This window comes from Globicephala melas, chromosome 8 (assembly GCF_963455315.2).
Source record: "Globicephala melas chromosome 8, mGloMel1.2, whole genome shotgun sequence".
Classification (NCBI taxonomy): Eukaryota; Metazoa; Chordata; class Mammalia; order Artiodactyla; family Delphinidae; genus Globicephala; species Globicephala melas.
The window spans coordinates 94470420-94492747 of NC_083321.1; the positions used below are offsets into that span (position 1 = coordinate 94470420).

Below are 22328 nucleotides of genomic sequence, written 5' to 3' on the forward strand. Positions count from 1 at the left end.
ATTCGGGCCCTAGGGATCCCCGCTTGCGCCACGCTAGGAGAACCGCGGCGCCAGCAGCGGTACCTTTCCGCGCGTCCCGCCGCCCCTCACTCCCGCCCCTTCCGTGTTTTGGTCGCGCATGAGTTCCGTCAGTCGCAAGGGCGATTGGTTGTTAGAGGGATCCGAGAGCGGCGATTGGCTGTCGTTGGCCGTCGCTCAAGCGCCCTCCCGGAGACGGTGTGAGGTGGGCGAAGAAGAGCAGGAGAGATCCCGGAGCAGACTAGACTGATCGACGGTAAGCCGCGGGGGGCTCCGCCGGGCAGCGTCGGGCTGGGCTTTGGGCTGGCAGCCGAGGCCAGGCTCTTCCCCGGTCGCTTAGGCGAGGCTCCCTCTTGCTGTTCGGCCACGCTGGTCTGCCTGGTGCCTGCAGCGCCTTGACCCCAACATCGACTCGAACCTCTCGTCTGGGGCTTCGCTGCCGCTGAGACACGGTCGCCGCCACGCCTTGGGGGAAGCCTGCGGGGCTGAGAGGGAGAGGTTTACCCGCCGGAACGGTCTCCTTCTTTCTCTCCGAACTCTACCTGTGCTCCAGGGGCCCGGTCCTCACCGCTTAGGGCAAGTCTTCCCTGCTTCGCCTGCCACAGGGATTTCTCCCTGTTCAGCTTTCCCCCATCCGGCGCTTTGTTTTGGTCGTTGTCTTAACACGTCAGAGTCTTATCTCTTCGACCACATTGTGAGTCCTTAGGAGGTTCCGGATCTGGGTCCCTCCTTTCTTGAACACCATTCAGGGTTCATTCGGTGTTTTGCGTTACAATTTATACTCAGGTATTTGCTGATTGCTTCTTACTATGACTCCTGATGAAAGGAAGGGTTAGGAATCCTTCGGGCTTTCCTTTTGTTGATCTTTTTGTAGAATTCGTGCTTAGATCATCTCATCCTTAGAAGCAAGGATACGAAGAGCCAACACTTGTTGAGTTGTGGCGGTGTGTTATGCTAGGCATTTTAATATCCATTATCTGGTTTAATCCATAAATCAGTTCAATGAGACAGGCATGATTATTCCCATGCTACATGGGAAACCCGGGCTTAAGTAACTTGCCTGAGGTCACATAGCTAGTAAATGTTGGAACTTTCTAATCAGATCTGTTGAATCCATCATCCACTGCTGTGATATTAGTATCCTGTTTCACATTTAAGGAAACAGGTTCAAAGAAGCTAGGTGATTTGTCCAAAAGTAAAGTAATAAGTTAATAGATTTACTTAAACATTAAAAGAGGTTGTAGTAGGTACGTGGTGGCCCTGCAGTTAGAACTGAACACAGCACAGACCAGGCTTTCTAGGAACTCACAGCTTATTGGAGGAAACTGACAAAATAGCTACTCAATAAAACATGCTTTGGGTATTGTGTATTTGGATATGATGTTTGTGGGGAGGAAGGAATCAGACATGAAGAGGTAAGACAGTCTGATGTAGGAGGAGAACGGAGCCAAGCTCCCTGGTTTTGAAATCTGTCTCCATCATTTTCTAGCTTTGATCTTGGGTAAATTACTTAACCTTTCTGGGCCATTTCCTCATCTGCGAAGTGGGTAATAATGGTACCTACTTCAGTAGGGTTGTTGTGTTAATGAGTTTTTATACATATACTTAAAACAGTGCTTGGCATATAGTAGATAGTTAACAGGTGTTATATTTTTCTAGGCTGAGCAAACTCATTGAGACAGGAAGCTTGAGCCCAGGTCTTCTGACAGCTGGTCCAGCACCCTTTTCTTATACAGGTTGCCTCATTTGCATCCCTTGCCTACAGAAAGAGGAGTGGTGACCAAATAGTCACTTTGTCCTACAGTTTCCCAGGGTAGAAACAAGCAGCGTACAGGGAAAGAAAGTAAAGAACGCTGCGGGATGGTGAAAGAGGGATTCAGGGAGCTTTGCCTAAATTTCAAGTCATTCTAGATATCTAGATAGCCTGCTTCCTGGGCCTTATCCACAGTCTAACAACAGGTATGTGTTTAGAATATTTGTGCTCAGCATTGTGCTGGACACAGTAGAGGGACACAGGCGTGATATGGTATCTGCTCAGAAGCAGCTAATATTGTCCAGTTGGGTAGATGAGAGTAGAACACAAAACAACCATGAGTGACCAAGGGCAGCAGAAAAAATAGGGTTGAGCTTTTCTGGTTTCAACTATGCTAGCCATCAAACCGAAAGGGGAGAGTGATTTGAGGGGCGGGGTAGTTTAGGAACACTTCCTGGGATATAATCACATCCCCACATTTATTGAGTTTCCCAAGAGTACAAAACTCTGGGCTAATGCTGGGAATGAGAAGTGAAGAAGAGATGGGCTCTGCCCTGAGAAGCTCCTCGTCTAGGGGACACGCATTCTGTTCCATTGTAACAGGTGGTTGGATGGAGGTGTGTACCGAGTGCTGTGGAGGCAGGAGGGGGGATATGTCAGCTGTACCTGGGTGAATTGGGAGAGGGGTCACCAAGCAGGGGGCATTTGGGCTTGAAGCAAATGAGTAGAGGTTTCTCAGGCAGAGCGTTTTAGGAGAATGTAGTATGTTTAGGGACAAAGATTACTGACTCAGAGAGAAAGAGGGAATAAATGGATAGGTGTGGGAGGAAGGGCACGACCTTTGGATTAGAATCAGGGCACTCTTACACCAAATGAAGTGAATGAAGTTTGGAAGAGGACTCAGCACAGGGCTGACACGTGGTAGGCCCTCATGTGTTAGTTCCCTTACCCAGCTCCTGGAGAAGTAAGTTGCGGCCAGTTGGAGAAGAGCCTTGCATGCTGTGCTAAGTGGACTTGATCCTGAAGGTCGTATAGGAGGTTTGGACTGCTATGTCTGACCTAGGAAGGCTTTCCCTACTTCTTCTACCCCCAAATTGTAAAAGTAGTCCACATTTTCTCCTAATAGGGCTTCACTATTAGTCTACCAAGAGTTCAGCAACCCCAAGTACTCACACCCCAGAGTGTCAAAGGTAGTTGGCTTCTTCTCAGAGGAGAGGCAAAGGCTGTGGATTTAAAAGGGGTTTCTTTGGTAAGCAGTTAGATATAGTAGGTTCTTACAGTTGTAGCTATGAAAGATGTTGTGCATTTTGTGTTTTCTGGGTTTTTTTCCTTAGTATGTAGTAAAGTTCTTTTTCAGAGTTCCCACCTGTTTCAGGAAGGCCAGCAGGAGCAATGCCCCCGCTCCCTCTCAGGTTACCACAGTGGGGACAGCAAGAATCAGTGAGAATCCTCAGGAAGAGGTGACACTCAGGGGACAGAGTCAGGGCCTATTAGTGTCTTTTCTAACCCCAGAGATTTTGCTTGCAGTATCATCTGTCATTCTGTGGGTTTTTTTGTTTTTTTTAATTTTTTTTTATTTTTGGCTGCGTTGGGTCTTCGTTGCTGCTCACGGGCTTTCTCTTAGTTGCGGCGAGCGGGGGGGGACACTTTTCTTTGTGGTGCGCGGGCTTCTCATTGCGGTGGCTTCTCTTGTTGCAGAGCACAGGCCCTAGAGCATGCGGGCTTCAGTAGTTGCAGCGCGTGGGCTCAGTAGTCGTGGCTCACGGGCTATAGAGCGCAGGCTCAGTAGTTGTGGTGCAGGGGCTTAGTTGCTCTGCAGCATGTGGGATCTTCCCGGATCAGGGCTCCATCCCATGTCCTCTGCATTGGCAGGCAGATTCTTAACCACTAGAAGTCCCTGTGTTTTGCTTTAACGAGGGAAACTGTTCTTTTGTTGTTCCTCAAACTCTGTTCCTGGAAGCCCCATCAGAACTGGAGTGCTGAGTTAAGAGAGCATATTTCTAGGCCTAACCCAGCCTTCCCGGATCCAAACCTTTAGGGGAGGGGCTGGAAACCTCTGCATTTGTGTGCATATTAAAGTTTGAGAACCTTTAGTTTTTTTATTCAGCTTTCTTCAGCAAATATTTGTTACATGCCTAAGTGTGCCTAGCACTGTGTACACCCAGTATAAACTGGACAGGTAACCGCCTCTTACGTGAAGTGGAATCTGCACTGTTGTTCAGAGGATGTTAGGGCCATGGTGGAGTAAAGCACTGGATAGGTTAGGCAAAGGGAGTTTGTACGGCACTTTGTAAGTCTGGCAGGGGACTTACACGATACAGTAAGAAATAAGGAGCTTCTAAGGTCATCTGTGTGCATAGGAAAGAATGTGGACTTTGGAGTCAGCCTCACCTGACCCGACCACACTAGTGTGTGATCTTGGTCAAACCAGTTAACCTCTCCAAGCCTTAGGCCCTTATCTACAAATGAAGTTAAAAATAGTGTTTACCTCATAGGGTGGTGTTGGTAATTAAATGACACAAGGCAAATAAAGTGCTTAGTAGGTGCTTGGCGTATAGTAAGTGTGAAATTAAAAGCAAAAGGGCTTGTTACTCCATTCTGAAGATGAGGATGTTCAGGAGTAGAAGGGTTAAGTTACTTGGCCAGGGTCTCACAGCTAAGTAGGTGGTGGACAGAGGCGTCTGGATTTGAACCCTGGGTCATTCCCCAAAGCCTTCTTTTTGAACCTGAGCATTGTTCTGCTTCCTGTAGGAGTAATTCCTTCTTGGCGGGTTGCTCTGAAGCTCCTTGAAAAAATGTCTGTTGAAGTTGTTAGCTTAGAGCCTGGCACATGCTCAGTAATGTTAGTTTGTATTCTCCTTTCCCAAGAACAGCAGACAGCTTCCAGGGGTTTACGGAACTGCTACTCTGTCCTTATTGAAAAAGCATGGAGTTTGTCACGGGCCACTGGAAAATGTCTTCTGGGTCTAGGCCGGCTGCCTGCCCAGCTGCTTACGCCCAACAGCACTTGGGTGGAATCCTGGCAGCTGCTGATTTCTTCCTCCCCCTCTATAGGGTGAAGGCCATGCCGCCCCCTGGGAAAGTTCCTCGGAAGGAGAACCTGGGGCTACAGTGTGAGTGGGGGTCCTGCTCCTTTGTGTGCTCAGCCATGGAGGAGTTCTGCGAGCACGTCACTCAGCACCTGCAGCAGCACCTGCAGGGCTCCGGGGAGGAGGAGGAGGAGGAGGAGGAGGAGGAGGAGGAGGACCCGCTGGGTAAGGAAACAGGACACAGCAGGGGAAAGAGCTTGAGGGTTGGTGGAAAAGCTGATTTTCCTTGCTGCACAGGGGGAAGGCAGCCGGCAAGAGTGGTGGTTTATTTTCCTAATTGTGCTTTTTTTTTGCTTTGTTTATAAAAGCACTGTAGACTCATTATAGAAAACTCATTCAACAAGGATATATGGAATGAACCTGCCATCCTGCCATCAAAAGTCAATTACTGGGCTCCCCTGGTGGCGCAGTGGTTGGGAGTCCGTCTGCCAATGCGGGGGACGCGGGTTCGTGCCCCGGTCTGGGAAGATCCCACATGCCGTGGAGCAGCTGGGCCCGTGAGCCATGGCCACTGGGCCTGCGCGTCTGGAGCCTGTGCTCCGCAATGGGAGAGGCCACAACAGTGAGAGGCCCGCGTACTGCATCTCTCTGCATGTGTATACATAAATTAGATAGATATGATTTTAGTTTTTTGAAAAGGATCATATTGTACAAGCTGTTGGCAAGCTGCTTTTTTCACTCTCTGGTAGTGTCTTTCAATTTTTTTTTTTTTTTTTTTTTTTTTTTTTACTGTGACCACCAGTTAGGAATACATCTTACTTATATCACAACCCTGTACACAAAAGTTAAAAAATACTAAAAACAATACTTGCCTTTATTAAATTCTCTCTGAATTGTTCTATCTTATTCTCTTTCATTAAAAAAAAGTGTGATTTGCAGTCCCCTAAACTGATTTCACTACCCACTAATGGGTCACAACACAGTTTGAAAAACTCTGTTCTACAGAAGGTATAGAGACACCTCTCCTTCCCCCACCTCAAATTCTGTTTTGAGTCTAGTGACTGCGAACTATAACTCATAGCTTCAAAAGTCAAGTAATATTTATACAGAAGAGAAATTAGGGGATTATTTTTAAAAATATCTACTTTTCAAAACAAGTAAACCCTTATAAAGCAGTGGAAATTTGGTGCTTAGACAGATGCTAGAGAGACAGGAAGTGGAATTGAATAGTCCTAGGGAATAGTCCATCCTAGGGAAGGCCGATCTTGGGCAGCATATGGGGGAAAGAAGGACTTCCGGTTTGACAGGAAGGAGTGGGAGGTGTCTCAGTTCTCGGGAACAGCAGAAACTCGGAGCCACTGTAGCAAATGCCAGCCACACCTGCTGTCTCTGAGTCACTGGCACTGGGACATGCACACACTACATGCCCCTACCTAGACCGCACTTCCCCTCCACCTGGTTGCAGTCTAATATTTATACATGTGATTATTTGATGTTTTTTTTCTCCCTGACTGAAAGCTGTACGAGGACAAAGACTGGGACTCTTTTTTACTCGTCGTTGTATCCCTGGTGCCTGGCACACAGTTAGTGGTCATTAAATACTAGTATTTGCTGAGTGAATTCCTGGCATACCAGGTCAGTCTGGCATCCTCCCTTGCTGCTAAGTGGACGGAGAGCTCTGGAAAGTATCAGACTCTTCCTTCTAAACCCCTTTTTGCAGAGGAAGAATTCTCCTGCTTGTGGCAGGAGTGCGGCTTTTGTTCTCTGGACAGTTCTGCTGATCTTGTGCGCCATGTCTACTTCCACTGCTACCACACCAAGCTGAAACAGTGCGGACTGCAGGCCCTGCAGAGCCAGGCCGACCTCAGCCCCTGCGTCCTGGACTTCCAGAGCCGCAACCTCATCCCTGACATCCCTGACCACTTCCTGTGTCTGTGGGAACACTGTGAGGTCAGCAGGCAGAGCCAGTAATAGGGGTGGAGGGAAGTTGGGGATCTCAACTGAAGATGCCTTGACCCTCTCAGGAGGAGGAGTTGTGGCTCGTGGGCTTTCAGGGATGCCCTGTATTCCTGAGGTTCCCGCTAGCAGCCCTCCTACATTTCTGGGTAGCCCCCTTGCTCAAACTTTCCTATCCCCACCAAGTTAATTTGGGAGAGAGCCGAGAAGCCCCCTTTGGACACCTAGGGGTAAGAGTCCCTCCACCCACCCTCAGTCCTTACCCCAAGTTGCTCCTGGCACAGAGCTCCTTCGACAATCCCGAGTGGTTCTATCGGCATGTGGAAGCGCACAGCCTTTGCTGTGAATACCAGGCAGTCGGCAAGGACAACCACGTGGTGCTGTGTGGCTGGAAAGGTAAGGCCACTCTTTGATTTCTGACCTCTAAAGAAACCTTGGGGTTGCTAAGGGGCCAGGGCAGCTAGGGGTGGGACCAGTCCTGCAGGGCAAGGTTGGCTGCTGACTGGAGAGACGTGGGGGTACCAGAGCCTACTCTGAGGGTTTGTAGCTGGACCTGACTGGACCTTCCTTCCCAGGCTGTACGTGCACCTTCAAGGACCGCTTTAAGCTTCGAGAGCACCTCCGTAGCCATACCCAGGAGAAGGTGGTGGCCTGCCCCACCTGCGGGGGCATGTTTGCCAACAACACCAAGTTCTTAGATCACATCCGTCGCCAGACCTCATTGGATCGTAAGCGGTCGGAGCAGGGGCATGGGTGCAGGCTTGGAGTGGAGGTCGGGGGCACATTTCCAGGAGAGGGGACCCCTGAAGGTATCTGCAAGTTGGCTGCATCTACCTTAAGGGCTCAGTCACCTACCACAGTCTCTGCTGATAGAGACTCATTAGACGTTGTTATTCCATGCTTACTGTGTGCCACAGCTCTTATCTCAGTGAATCCTAGCAGCAGCCCCATGAGGTAGGCCTCTTGTCCACGCTTTTGGCAGATGAGGAAACTGAGGCTCAGAGAGGTTAAATCGCTTACCTGAGATCACACAGCTAGTAAGTGGTCAAGCCGGAATTCTAATTCAGCTTCTCAACTCCAAGTCCCATGCTCTTTCTGTGATACTATGTCCGTCCATAGTTCCCTAAGCTCCCCGCTCCTCCTCTGGTGGTTCCCTTCTGCCTGGGATGGTTCCCCTCTCCCAGCTTGCTCTCCTCTCTGTGCCTCTCCACCATCCCTCACAACCCACCCTCTCTTCTGCCCGCCCCACCACAGAGCAACACTTCCAGTGCTCTCACTGTTCCAAGAGATTTGCCACGGAGCGGCTGCTGCGGGACCACATGCGTAACCATGGTGAGTAGCTGGCCACGCCTCTCGTCCCGGCCCACCCTCCAAGCTTCCACTAGCCCTCGGATCACAGCCTCCTCTCTGCTCCTCAGTGAACCACTACAAGTGCCCTCTGTGCGACATGACCTGCCCACTGCCATCCTCCCTCCGAAACCACATGCGCTTTCGCCACAGCGAGGACCGACCCTTTAAATGTGACTATTGTGACTACAGGTAAAGGGAAACGGGGACTGGAAATCAGAAAACTTGTGTTTCAGGGTCCCCCATGCCCTCTGACCCCTCCTGACCTCTCTCGGCAGCTGCAAGAATCTGATCGACCTCCGGAAGCACCTGGATACCCATAGCAAGGAGCCAGCCTACAGGTGTGATTTCGAGAACTGCACCTTCAGTGCCCGGTCGCTCTGCTCTATCAAGTCCCATTACCGAAAAGTGCATGAAGTGAGTGGGGCTGATGGTGGGGAAGGGCCAGCAGAAGTGTCGGGGAGCCTGGGGTTCAGGGGGAATCTAGCCTCACTCTCCCTCCCCTCCCCCCCAGGGAGACTCAGAGCCGAGATACAGATGCCATGTGTGTGACAAATGCTTCACGAGGGGCAACAACCTCACCGTGCACCTTCGCAAGAAACATCAGTTCAAGTGGCCCTCAGGGCACCCCCGTTTTCGGTATGCTCCTCCCAGATTCCCACACTTTTTCTTCATACCTTTCAACAATTTAGAGACCTTGAATTTGATGGTGCTTTGATGTCCACCATCTCCATTTAGGTTCAAGGAACCTCGAGAATAGTGGGGGGGCAAAGATTATTTTTCTGATTTTTGAATCCAAGGTACGATGCCAAAAACAGTAAATGGCGCCCAAAGCCCTGTAGCCGGAACCAGGGTGTGAGCCCAAGGGTCCTAATCTGTAGCTCCATGGCCTGCTCATAAATCCTTTGACAACACTACTGTCCAGTACAGATAATTCCTCCCTCTCCCCTTCCCTCCCCTCCCTTTCCTTTTTGAGTAATGATCCTGCTTGCCTTTTCTTCTAAATATTCCAATAAAGACCTCTTTTGTCTTTTACCTCCATCACTTAGAATCCCAGAGCTGCTGCTTTCCCCCATATTTGTCCCTTACCTCGCCAATCTCCAGGCCATTTCTGCCTCCCCCTGCCCTTGTTTGCTGCCCTCTGTGCTCCTCCTTCACCAGGTACAAGGAGCATGAAGACGGCTACATGCGGCTGCAGCTGGTTCGCTATGAGAGTGTAGAGCTGACACAGCAACTGCTGCGGCAGCCACCAGAGGGATCGGGCCTGGGAGCATCACTGAATGAGAGCAGCCTGCAGGGCATCATTCTAGAAACAGTGCCAGGGGAGCCAGGACCCCAGGAAGAGGCTGAAGAGGAAGAGGAAGGTGGGGGTGGTGAGGGGACAGCCCTCTCGGCCTCTCAGGACACTTCTAGCTCTGTCATCCACGTGGTGAATCAGACCAGCGCCCAAGGTGAGCGAGAGATTGTCTACTATGTGCTGTCTGAAGCCCCGGGAGAGCCACCTCCAGCCTCTGAGCCCCGCTCCGGGGGCGTCATGGAAGAGCTTCAGGGAGTAGCTGAGGAGCCACAAGTCCAGATGGTGTGAAGGCTGCAGACCCTGACTGTTGCTGCCCCAGACCCCAGCTGGGGTTTGAGCCGGGCTGGTGGCAGTGCCCCTAGTGGGCAGCCCTTGCCAATGGATGCCTTGAGGAGTGGTGCTGAGAGCGGTGCGGTCCACTCTGGACCCGGCTTGCATCATTCGGCAGACTGAGGGACTTCCCTTTTGTGCCAGACCACATTCTGTGGGGATCCTGAGGAGTTTGGATCCTTTGGGGGGGCACCGTGGTTGTGTGTGTTCTTGTAGAGGGGGCTAGTGTCAGGCTTAACCCTAACCCCCAGACGTGCTAGAAGAGTGATTAAAATCCATAGTCAACTCACATCCATTCCTGTCTTTAGGGGTCCTTAGGCCCAGGGATGACACGTAACTGATCCCTGCAAGGGCCCTTTCCTCACAACCAGCCAAGGCATTTCCCTCTAAATGGCTCCTCCTGCAAACCCCAAGGACTTTCATGGTCATCCTCAGGGATGGGATTGGAGGCACCGAGTATGTGCGTAACAATTGTTTTTGGTAATAAAAGAAACGCTTGGGCCATTACTCACTTCTTCTTCCTTATGTTTGGTGGTATTAACTAGATAATGAGGAGATACAGCTGCCCAGAAGAGGAGCTGAATAATTAGGAGCTGAATAAACCCCTTTTAGTGACTGGGGTTTGTTTTGTTTTGAACTGTCCTCTTGTTCCCTGCCCCCCTCCCCCACACCCCACCTTTGGTGAAACTTCTCCATTTCTTCTTGGAACATCTACCATCTCTATAGAGGTCCCAGGCACAGGCCAGGAGTGGGCAGTAGAACACTCTAGGACGGACGAGTGGGGCTTGCCAGGAAGCCAGAGCACCCAGGCCAGCCCCACGCTCTGAGCGCTGCTTAGAAGCCAGCGCCTCTGGGTTGGGGGTTCTTTACCTGTGGGGCTGTGGGACTAAGAAGGAGGCTTAGGGCAGAGGGTGGATGTGGAAGCCCTAGGGAATAGCAGGTACTGGGGGTCCAGGAGCCAAGTTAGAAAGTTGTGTATCTGAATGTGCATTTTCCTGAGGAAAGGGGTCTGTTTTTTCAGTAGATCCTCAAAGGGGTTGGAACCCTCCTAAACAAGAACCATTTTTTTAGGCCTGTCCAGTCACATCTTAGTGCTCTGTGTCATTCTTAGGGTCTCTGCCACTCTCAGGGGGTCAGGGAAGTACCCTCAGGGGTCTTGGATGGGCAGGAAGCTGCCCCCAAAGTGTTGTTTTAACACTTTTTAAAAAGGACTAATTCTTACTACAAAAACTGTGCCTATTGCTGAAAGAATTAGGAAAGAGAAGTCTCTTCATTAATTCCATCAGCCATTTACTGAGTTCTTCCTATAGTCCGGGTTTTGTGACAGGTGCTAAGGATACAAAATGGATAAACCCAGGCAGGATCTGCCCCGGAGGGACTTGCAGTACAGAGGCGAGGAAAGACCTAAATGGAGTGAGGTAAGTGAGAGGCCTGTCAGGAGTGAGTGGAGTGAGAGGCCTGTCAGGGTTCATTGAGGAGGCTCAAAGCAGGAGCTGACAGTATTACTTGGCCAAGGGATCAAGAAGGGCTTTGTCAAGGAAACAACTAGAGCTACCATCTACAAAGGGGTGGCCAGTTTTTTCCGAGCAGAGGAGACTAGGTCTGTAAATGAATCTAAAGGGGTACTTTGTGGTCTGCAGCACAGAGGGCAGTGGGATGTGGAGAGAGACAAGACTGGGAAGGAAGGCAAAGCCACCCAGAAGGACTGCATCAAGTTTTAGAACGGTGATTCTGCCAGTGATGGGGAGTGAGAGAGCAGGCAGATGCAAGTTAGGGGGCTGCTGCTGCAGGAATTCAGGCAAGAAGTAATGAGGGCTTTAAGGTCAAGTCAATGTAGATGTTCACTTCGCCTCTGCAAGAGCGCCTTCAAGAAATAGCAACATGTTCTCTAACACCATATATGAAAATAATCTCAAAATGGTAAAAGACCTAAATGTAAGACTGGAAACCATAAAACTCCTAGAGGAAAACATAGGCAGAACACTCTTTGACATAAATTGTAGCAATATTCTTTTGGATCTGTCCTAAGGCATAGGAAATAAAAGCAGAAGTAAACAAATGGGACCTAAATAAACGTAAAAGCTTCTGCACAGAAAAGGAGACCATAAACGAAATGAAAAGACAACCTACAGAATGGGAGAAAATATTTGCAAATGATATGACCAATAGGGGATTAATATCCAAAATATATAAACAGCTCATACAACTCAACGTCAAAAAAACAAACTGACTAGAAATTGGGCAGAAGAACTGAAGAGACATTTTTCCAAAGAGGACATGCAGATGGCCAACAGGCATATGAAAATATGCTCAACATGGCTAATCATCAGGGAAATGCAAATCAAAACCACAATGAGATATCACCTCACGCCTGTCAGAATGGCTGACATCAAAAAGAACACAAAGAACATGTTGGTGAGGATGTGGAGAAAACAGTACACTATTGGTGGGAATGTAAGTTAGTGCAGCCACTGTGGAAAACAATATAGAGGTTTCTCAAAAAACTAAAAATAGAACCACCACACCATCCAGCAATTCCACCCCTGGGTATATATCCGCAAAAAACACAAACTAATTTGAAAAGATACGTGTACCCCAATGTTCATAGCATTATTTACAATTGCCAAGTATGGAAGCAACCTAAGTGCTCATCAACAGATGAATGAATAAAGATGATGTGGTATATATATACAGTGGAATACTACTCAGCCATATAACAGAATGAAATTTTGCCATTTGCAACAATAAGGATGGACTTGAAGGATATTATGCTAAGTGAAATAGGTCAGACAGAAAGATAAATACTGTATGATATCACTTATTTGTGGAATCCAAAAAATACAACAAGCTAGTGAATGTAACAGAAAAGAAAGAGACAGATATAGAGAATAAAGTAATGGTTACTAGTGAGGAGAGGGAAGGGGAGAGGGACAAGATAGGGGTAGGGGGTTAGGAAGTACAAACTATAATGTATGAAATAAGCTACTAGGATATACTGTACAACATAGGGAATATAGCCAATATTTTATAATAACTAAATGGAGTATAAACTTTAAAAATTGTGAATCACTATATTGTACACCTGTAACATATAATATTGCACTTCAACTATACTTCAATAAAAAATAAATAATTTTAAAAAGAAAGCAGGACTTCCCTGGTGGCACAGTGGTTAAGAATCCGCCTGCCAATGCAGGGGACACGGGTTCAATCCCTGGTCCAGGAAGATCTCACATGCCGCAGAGCAACTAAGCCCATGCGCCACAACTACTGATCCTGCGCTCTAAAGCCCATGAGCCACGACTACTGAGCCCACGCGCCTAGAGCCCGCGCTCCGGAACAAGAGAAGCCACTGCAACGAGAAACCCACACACCGCAACGAAGAGTAGCCCCCACTCACCGCGACTAGAGAAAACCTGTGCACAGCAACGAAGACCCAATGCAGCCAAAAATAAATAAATGAATAGATAATTTTATATATATGTAAAAAAAGGCATTGAGAAAGATTTTTCTTTCTTTTTTTTTTAAATGGCAACATGGAGGAGAGAGGAAACGCAAGTGAAGACTTCCATAAGCAAAGCCACTGAATCTCCAGGCTCACCCCTCTAGGATCCTGTATCAATTTCACCACCCACACCCTGTCCTTCCACTAAACAAGTATAATTCTGCTCCCCCATCAGGCCTTCGGGTAGCTGAAGACAACGGAGGCTTCTTCGGGCTAAGCACCCTCAGTTTCTTCTAAACCTGTGTCGTGTAGTTTGGAGTCCCCTCTCCACCCCCGTGTCCTTGGGGCCTCTAGTTTTGGTGGTTACACCATGCTCTCAGTTTAGTATGAAACCGCTGTCCTCTGAAGCCCCTAAGCCTTTACATGTTTTGTTATTGCCCAAGCTGTGCTTCTTCACTTTAGATGTTTGCAGTGGTTATCTTGGACCCAACAGCAAGCCCTCGTGTTTACCCTCATTAAATTTTGACCTGTGAGACTCGGTGGACAACTGTCTCCAAGTGGTAGGTTAAAAGGTTGAATAGAACAGGGCCAGAGGCAGACCCCAAGGGCAAGTCATTAGAGGCCTTTCTCCCAGTCAAGGCGAGATGAAGCCTAAAGGCTCTGAACCCTGATAAGACTGTGGTGCCCCATTCTCTGTGTATAATTCAAAATGAAAATATTAAACCCGGAAGCAACTACAAGTAAGTACATGATTATACCTTTCAAAATATATATTTATAAACTATCAAATTCTGGTCTCAATTTTTTTCTTTCATTCTTTGGGTGCCCTTGGTTTGCTGGTGTTCTAAGCAGTGGCTGGGGCTGCCCCTTGAGGGATTTCTCCAGCATTACTGATGCCATTCATTCCTCAGCTGAGCAGTGCCTTCAGGATCAGGCCAGCACCCCGTGAAAAGGGCCTTCCCTACCAGTCATACCAGTGACGCCCACACCAAATCCCATTGCTTGGTCTGGACCGTGGGGAGTGCAGAAGACATTTGGACCTGCTACCATGTGATTCCAGTTCTCCAGGAGGAGGGGATCCTGGGCTCTGTATGCGTGCGTTAGAAAGCGCCGGACCGGAGAAAGGGGTTATTGAGTCTAAGCAGCCAGAGGCCTGTGGAAGAATATAGAGGCTGGGGATGGGTGACAGCAGGTCCCTGGAGGGAGGAGGGTGCCAGTACTAATTCGATTGCCTTAAAATTTCATCTAGAGTCAGACATCATGGTGCCTGAAGATTAAGGAGATACCCTGTCTTACTCTTCTCAAAGGGGTGGCGGTAGGAAGAGAGGGCAGGTGGCCCAGGAGTGTGGAAGCTGATGCTTCATTTTTCTTAATTAGGGCAAGTCCATAACCTCACACAAGAGCACAGAAGAGCTGAGTGGGTAGAAAAGAGAAATGATTCTCCAAGATGAGAAGAGGGAAGAATAGTCATGGGGAGTCAAGTCATTTCTGTGAGATTGTGACCTAGTGAATATAGGCTCCCAATGAATGAATGAATTTGCTCAAGATCAGGAATCCCACGGTGCACTTTGCGAATGAGGAGCATACTCATTTCATGTACAGTAGCAGAGGGGTTTGAGGCTGAGAGGGAAGGTAGGGGGAGATTGTGAAAACTTTTCATAGCATGCTAAATAGCTTGAATTTCTTGACTGAGCAAGGAATATGGAGGACAAGTAGATAGACAAAGCTTGGAAAGTAATGGAGACATCCCTTGGAGTAGAGGGAAGGCAGGATGGGAGGGGATGTGAATTTAGTTTGTAGGAGGTGTAAGGTGTGAGAGGGATTTCATGCCTGGCAGTCTCTATTTCCTTGATAGAGTAGGGATGAATGTTGTTGAGGGATAATTTGTTGGAGTAAGGAGATTTATAACAACTGTCAAGTTTTAGAAATGCCATTTATAGATATAGGAGTGAGATAGATCACCTAACAACTCAGCAGAGGCGGAAGACCAAGATCAGGCAGTGGCAACTTCAACACAACCAGACACTTATGTAGCAGATACCAGCACCCCCGGAGCAAAAGCAGAAGACAGACCACTGGGTTGATCCTTGGCCATGGCTTGTCTGCTTGGACATGAATTGCCTAGGGTCAAGGAGCAGGGGTAATTAGAGCATCCAGAGAAGGATCGTGAGTTCAAAACTGGGCAGGGAGGCCCTAGGAGACTAGTTAGAATCAAATACAGTGAGCCTCTGAAGATCAGAGGGCAGGAGGGAAAGGCGGTCAGAAAAGGGACATTTTTAAAGTATTTTTTTAATTGAAGTATAGTTTCTTTTATATTAATTAATTAATTTTGGCTGCGTTGGGTCTTCATTGCTGCGTGCAGGCTTTCTCTAGTTGCGGCGAGTGTGGGCTACTCTTCATTTCGGTGCGCAGGCTTCTCATTGTGGTGGCTTCTCTTGTTGCGGAGCACAGGCTCTACGCACGTGGGCTTCAGTAGTTGTGGCACATGGGCTTTAGTAGTTGTGGCTCGAGGGCTCTAGAGCGCAGGCTCAGTAGTTGTGGCGCACGGGCTTAGTTGCTCCGCGGCATGTGGGATCTTCCCGGACCAGGACTCGAACGCATGTCCCCTGCATTGGCAGGTGGATTCTTAGCCACTGTGCCACCAGGGAAGCCCTGTTGAAGTATAGTTGACTTACAATGTAGTGTTAATTTCTGCTGTACAGCAAAGTAATTCAGTTATATATATACGTTCTTTTTAATATTCTTTTCCATATGGTTTTTCACAGGATATTGAATATAGTTCCCTGTGCTATACAGTAGGACCTTGTTGTTTATCCATTCTATATATAATAGTTTGCATCTGCCAACCCCAAACTCGCAATCCATCTCTCCACCACCCTCCCTCCCCCTTGGCAACCACAGATCTGCTCTCCATGTCTGTGAGTCTGTTTCTGTTTCATAAGTAGGTTCATTTGTGTCATATTTTAGATTCCACATATAAGTGATATCATATGGAATTTGTCTTTCTCTTTTTGACTTACTTCACTTAATATGATAATCTCTAGGTCCAGCCATGTTGCTGCAAATGGCATTATTTCGTTCTTTTTTATGGTTAAGTAGTATTCCACTGTATATATGTACCACATCTTCTTTATCCATTCATCTGTTGATGGACATTTAGGTTGTTTCCATGTCTTGACTATTGTGAATAGTGCTGCTATGAACATAGGAGTGCATGTATCTTTTCTTTTTAATTTTATTTATTTTTGGCTGCACTGGGTCTTCGTAGCTGCACGTGGGCTTTCTCTAGTTGCGGTGATCAGGGGCTACTCTTCGTTGCAGTGCGCAGGCTTCTCATTGCAGTGGCTTCTCTTGTTGCGAAGCAGGGGCTCTAGGTGTGCAGGCTTCAGTAGTTGCAGCACGTGGGCTCAGTGGTTGTGACACACGGGCTTAGTTGCTCTGTGGCATGTGGGATCTTCCCGGACCAGGGCTCGAACCTGTGTCCCCTGCATTGGCAGGCAGATTCTTAACCACTGCGCCACCAGGGAAGTCCTATCTTTTTGAATTATAGTTTTGTTTGGACGTATGCCCAGGAGTGGGATTTCTGGATCATATAGCAACTCCATTTTTAGTTTTTTGAGGAACCTCCATACTGTTTTCCATAGTGACTATACCAATTTACATTCCCAGCAACAGTCTAGGTGGGATCGCTTTTCTCCACACCTTCTCCAGATAGATTTTTTTGTAGATTTTTTAAAAAATTGTTTATTTATTTATTTGGCTGTGCCGGGTCTTAGTTGCGGCATACGGGAACTTTAGTTGTGGGATCTAGTTCCCCGACCAGAGATGGAACCTGGGCCCCCTGCATTGGGAAGGCAGAGCCTTAGCAACTGGACCACCAGGGGAGTCCCGTTATTTGTAGACTTTTTAATGATGGCCATTTTGACCAGCGTGGGGTGGTACCTCATTGTAGTTTTGACTTGCATTTCTCTAATAATTAGCAATGTTGAACATCTTTTTGTGTGCCTATTGGCCATCTGTATGTCTTCTTTGGAGAAATGTCTATTTAGGTCTTCTGCCCATTTTTCAATTTGTTTTTTTGTTGTGAAAAGGGACATTTTAAAATGGAGCTAGTTAGGGCTTCCCTGGTGGTGCAGTGATTAGGAATCTGCCTGCCAGTGCAGGGGACACGGGTTCGAGCCTTGGCCCGGGAAGATCCCACATGCCGCGGAGCAGCTGGGCCCGTGCGCCACAACTACTGAGCCTGAGCTCTGGAGCCCGCAGGCCACAACTACTGAGCCCACGTGCCACAACTACTGAAGCTTCCGCGCCTGGAGCCCGTGCTCTGCAACAAGAGAAGCCACGACAATGAGAAGCCCGCGCACCGCAACGAAGAGTAGCCCCCACTCGCCGCAACTAGAGAAAGCCCGCGCACAGCAACGAAGACCCAACACAGCCAAAAATAAATAGATAAATAAATTTATAAATAAATAAATAAATAAATAAATAAATACAATGGAGCTAGTTGGAGTGCCAAGTATGTCTACAAGAAGTAGGCTGCTGAGTAGAGATAGGGGCATTGGAATAGCGGAGATCAAGGGAAATAAGGCATTTTGAACACCTACCAGCAGTGGCCTTTCTCCCCACCCTCCAGGGGAGTTGGCCTTGTGTTTGGAGCAGGGGAACAAGTCCCAGAGAAAAGCTGGGCAAACAGGCTGGTCTCAGGCAGGTTCCATGCAAAGGGTACAAAGGGGTGTGGTGGGAGTTCAAGTTCTAGGGGAAGGAAGACGGCAAGGTGAGACTGGGAGGCAGAAGGTGTGTGAGTTCTCAAGGAAAAAGAGACAGTGACTCGGGCAAAGAACCTCGGCAGCTTCGAAGAACTCCTCATTTTCTTCTTATCAAAAGGAAATGGGGCTTCCCTGGTGGCGCAGTGGTTGAGAGTCCGCCTGCCGATGCAGGGGACGCGGGTTCGTGCCCTGATCTGGGAGGATCCCACATGCCGTGGAGCGGCTGGGCCCGTTGAGCCATGGCTGCTGAGCCTGTGCGTCCGGAGCCTGTGCTCCGCAACGGGAGAGGCCACAACAGTGAGAGGCCCGCATACCGCAAAAAAAAAAAAAAGAAAAAAAAAAGGAAATGGCGGGCTTCCCTGGTGGCGCAGTAGTTGAGAATCCGCCTCCCAATGCAGGAGACACGGGTTCGAGCCCTGGTCCGGGAAGATACCACATGCCGCAGAGCAACTAAGCCTGTGCGTCACAACTACTGAGCCTGCGCTCTGGAGCCCGCGAGCCACAACTACTGAGCCCACGTGCCACAACTACTGAAGCTCGTGCACCTAGAGCCTGTGCTCTGCAACAAGAGAAGCCACCGCCATGAGAAGCCCGCACACCGCCACGAAGAATAGCCCCCGCTCGCCGCAGCTAGAGAAAGCCCTCTCGCAGCAACGAAGAGCCAATGCAGCCAAAAAAAAAAAAAAAAAAACTTATTTTAAAAAATTTAAAGAAAAGGAAATGGAACTACGTCACAGGTAAGAAATGGAGAGATAAATACCACATTTTAAAAATATACTTCAGTATTGCTTGATTTTGTTATATATGTTATATTCTCATATTTTTTAACAATAAGGATTTTTTTTTAAAAGGCAACAGCCGGGACTCTGCCTAGTAGGTACCCCTCCACTGCCCGGACTCAGGTGCCTATACCCATCTTTACTGACTGTCTCCAGCAGCCTCCCGCTTTATCTGCCACACTCTCCCAGGCCTGGGCTGCATTTCCCCAAGTGGCCAGCAGAGGGTCCTTCCACTGACAAATACAGTTGAAAATCTTTCTATCCAAAGATGAGAGAGAGAGAGAGAGGGAGACTGTCAGGGTGGACCAGAAACCTGGGGTGGTGAAAGCAGAACTGGGTCGGTTCCAAAGTCCACAATCCAATTCCTTTCCAGCTCCCATAGGATCCTGGTATCCCCCTTTCCCCATAAGTCCATAAAGCTCCTTATCAACTGCTTCTCCCACAAATCCCTGCCCAGAGCACCCTGTGTCTGTTAGATTAGCTCCCAGCACTAAGCTGAGGCAGGAATTTTCTGCTTCTGCCTTGCTCCTCACAAGCCAGTTATCACCAACACTTACCTATCTGGGTCTAGGGCACCTGTTCTGGATGGAGGCTGGCTTGGTGGTGGGAGGGGAGGCTCTGGGATGGGAATTGGGGAGGATCCTAGAAATAGGAGAGGATCAATTGCAGGGAATGGAGGAGGTCTATTTGAGGAAAGGGGAGGAGGATCCATTTTGGGCATTGAGGGAAAGACCATGGTAGGAGATTGGAAATTCGTTCGGAGGATGAGAAATCAAAGCATGCCCCCAGATTAGCAACATCAGCATAACCTGGGGACTTATTATAGATGCAAATTCTCTGGCTCTATCCCAGATACTGACTCAGAAACTCTGGGAAGGGGGCCTCGTGATCTGTGTTGTAAGGAGCCCTCCAGGGGATACTCATGTGTGCTAAGCTTGAGAACTACTGCTCTCGAGTTACAAGGTCTCTTCCAGGAGTTAGAGGTGTGCGTTCTACGGAGTCAAAGTTCTGTCTTGGAAGGTATGTGGAAGGAGTTGGGGGTATCTCCCAGAATGGGAAGGGTCTCTCCTAGTGGACCTCTAGAAGGTTGGAAAACTTTTATATCCTAGAATGGGAAGAAGCCTGTTCAGGGGAGTGGAGACGGATCTGCTTCATAAAATGGGAAGGTGACACTATTAGGGAATGAGGAAGTTGGACATAGTAGATCAAGTCATCGTTTAGAATGTGTAGTCTAGGTTTTGGATCCCTGGATCCACGACATGAGCTGTGTGACCTCATACTTGTACTTAACATTTCTGAGCTTCAGTTTCCTTATCTGAAACATGGGGGGATAATACTGGCCTCATAAATTTGTTGTGAGGACTGGTTAGAATGTTTAGTCAATACATGGCTATACAGTGGGTTTCCTGTGCACAAGTTCTGGGAATTCAGGGGAGAAAGAGACAGACCTAGCTCTTTCTTCAGAGATCCTATCTCTATGCCGAGAGCCTAGCACGTAGCAGGTATTCAGCAAATGTAGTTTCCCCTCCTTTGCCAAGGAAATGGGAGATTCTTCTGCAGGAAAAGAAATGACCTTGAACCATGGTAAGTCTGACCTGGAGAGTAAGGATGTATGATCTGTTCTTGAGAATTAACAATCATCATCTATTGCTAAGCACTTGAACACTGGAATCTCATAAGAACCTTTTCTTCTGAGAGGCAGATATGTAGGATTTTTTTATCATCCCCATGACATGGATGAGACTCAGAGAGGTGGAGAAATTTGCTTGAGTACAAAACTAGTAAAAGCACAAAGGGTAGAATGCAAATCTCCCGACTGCAAATTCAGGACATGGAAGATGTGTTCACAAAATGGGGAGAGGGTGTCCTGTGTCCTAGAGAATGGGGAGGCCTGTTTCAGGGAAGAGAAAGACTTTCAGTGGCTGCATGACAGGTGTTCTAACCCAGGGAATGGAAGGTTCATCAGGGCAGTGGTTCTCAACTTTGCCCACTCAGTGCGATCAGTTGGAGAGCATTTTAAAATACTAATGCCTGGATCCTACCTTAGAGATCAGCATGAACTGCTTTGGAGTGTTATCTAAACATCTTTTTTTTTTTTTTTTTTTTGCCTCTCACTGTTGTGGCCTCTCCCGTTGTGGAGCACAGGCCCCCGACGTGCAGGCTCAGCGGCCATGGCTCACGGGCGCAGCCGCTCCGCAGCATGTGGGATCTTCCCGGACCGGGGCATGAACCCGTTTCCCCTGCATCGGTAGGCGGACTCTCAACCACTGCGCCACCAGGGAAGCCCTAAACATCTTTTTGAAAGTCCCCAAGTGATGCTAACTCTCAACCAAGGCTGAGGACTACTGCTCTGGGGCAGGGGGTATGAACCGCACAGGGTGGAAAACTGGCAGAAGACTTGGAAATATTGGGCTCTGAAGATAGGGAAGGCTGTCCTGAGGAATGGGGACAGAGCATTTCTAAGGGAGGGGAGGAAATTTTCCTGAAAATTGGAAAGTTGTATGCCAGGGAATGGGGGGGAGTGTCATTAAGCTATGGAGTTATCTTGAGAGAATGAAGAGCCTGTCTAGGAAGTGGAGGGAGACAGTCCATTTGGGAATAGGGTTCCCAGAGGCTTCATAGCAGAGAGGACTTTAGGGTTTAAGCCGTGTTCTGTTACCAACTAAATGTGTCCTCTTGACACATGGCTTAACCGCACTATGCCTCAGTTTCTTTATCTGTAAAGAGAGGTTGTAACACCAGCCTCATAGGGATATTGTGAGGATTAAATGAGACAATGCAACTGTTGGGGGGGAATCTACAGTAGAGCACTGGGGGTTAACTTGGAGAATGGGGGTTCCTGAGGAACAGTGGTGATGTGGCGCATGGGGTCAGGGGAAGGTAGAGAGGGCTGTATGAAACTCTAAGTCACAGGGTGGGGCCTGGAGACGTCCTGCAGGGGCTGCCAGCCTCCAGGCTTCAGAGAGGCTGGCAGAGGGGGGGACCAGCGGGCGAGAGGTTTGACTGCTAGTAACCTCTCGTCTGCTGCAGCAAGGAGAAGCCTCAGCTACAGCAGCAGTACCAGCAGCCTCCCCTCCCATCCGTCTCTGCTGTGGGACAGGTGGGAATTTAAAAGCTCAGGTCACGTGTCTCTGCTGGTTAACCTACTTACCCCTTGAAGACTGGGGCGGGGGCAGGCGGGGGCCAAGAGGAGTTGCCTGAGGAAGGCGCGGAGCAGGGGAAAACCCCGAGAGTGCTCTGGGCACTTTTGAAGGCTTGTCGGGTGAGGGAGAGAATGCACACGTATGTGAGAAGACGCCAAAGACAGTGTTCTGTGAGCCCTGTGCACGCCCTGGCACACATGTGCCCCCAGCATCAGGCAATGCCTGTCTTAAAGGCCTGAATTTGCCTGGGAGCATAAACATTTCTACAGTTGGAGCAGGCTGAGCTCTGGGTACCAGTTTAACCTTGGAGCTACCTGCAAGCTCTCCCAAAGCAGCCACGCTCTGTCTCTTTTTAACTAGTCTCCTCGCCCTTAGAGAGGGAAAGGGTAGGCGGGGGAGGGGTGGGGGGAGGGAGGATGTCCCACGATTCTTGCTTTCAAAGCATTTTTATCTAGTTTGGGGATT

General features: G+C 48.6%; 1 protein-coding gene across 3 annotated transcripts; it reads left to right on the forward strand.

Annotated features, from left to right (window-relative positions):
- On the forward strand, positions 1-10237 carry HINFP (histone H4 transcription factor). 3 transcript variants are annotated; one of them, XM_030839064.2, is made up of 10 exons: positions 1-274; positions 4826-5025; positions 6521-6750; positions 7041-7152; positions 7332-7484; positions 8011-8088; positions 8175-8295; positions 8382-8520; positions 8618-8742; positions 9265-10237. In XM_030839064.2, the coding sequence occupies exons 2-10, from the start codon at positions 4836-4838 to the stop codon at positions 9686-9688; spliced, it is 1572 nt and encodes a 523-aa protein (XP_030694924.2). In that variant the 5' UTR covers positions 1-274; positions 4826-4835; the 3' UTR covers positions 9689-10237. The 3 variants fall into 3 exon arrangements, with proteins under 3 accessions (XP_030694924.2, XP_060160164.1, XP_030694931.1); XM_060304181.2 differs by lacking the exon at positions 1-274 and adding an exon at positions 301-594; XM_030839071.3 differs by lacking the exons at positions 1-274; positions 4826-5025; positions 6521-6750; positions 7041-7152; positions 7332-7484 and adding an exon at positions 7767-7793.
- The last annotated feature ends 12091 nt before the right edge of the window (positions 10238-22328 follow it).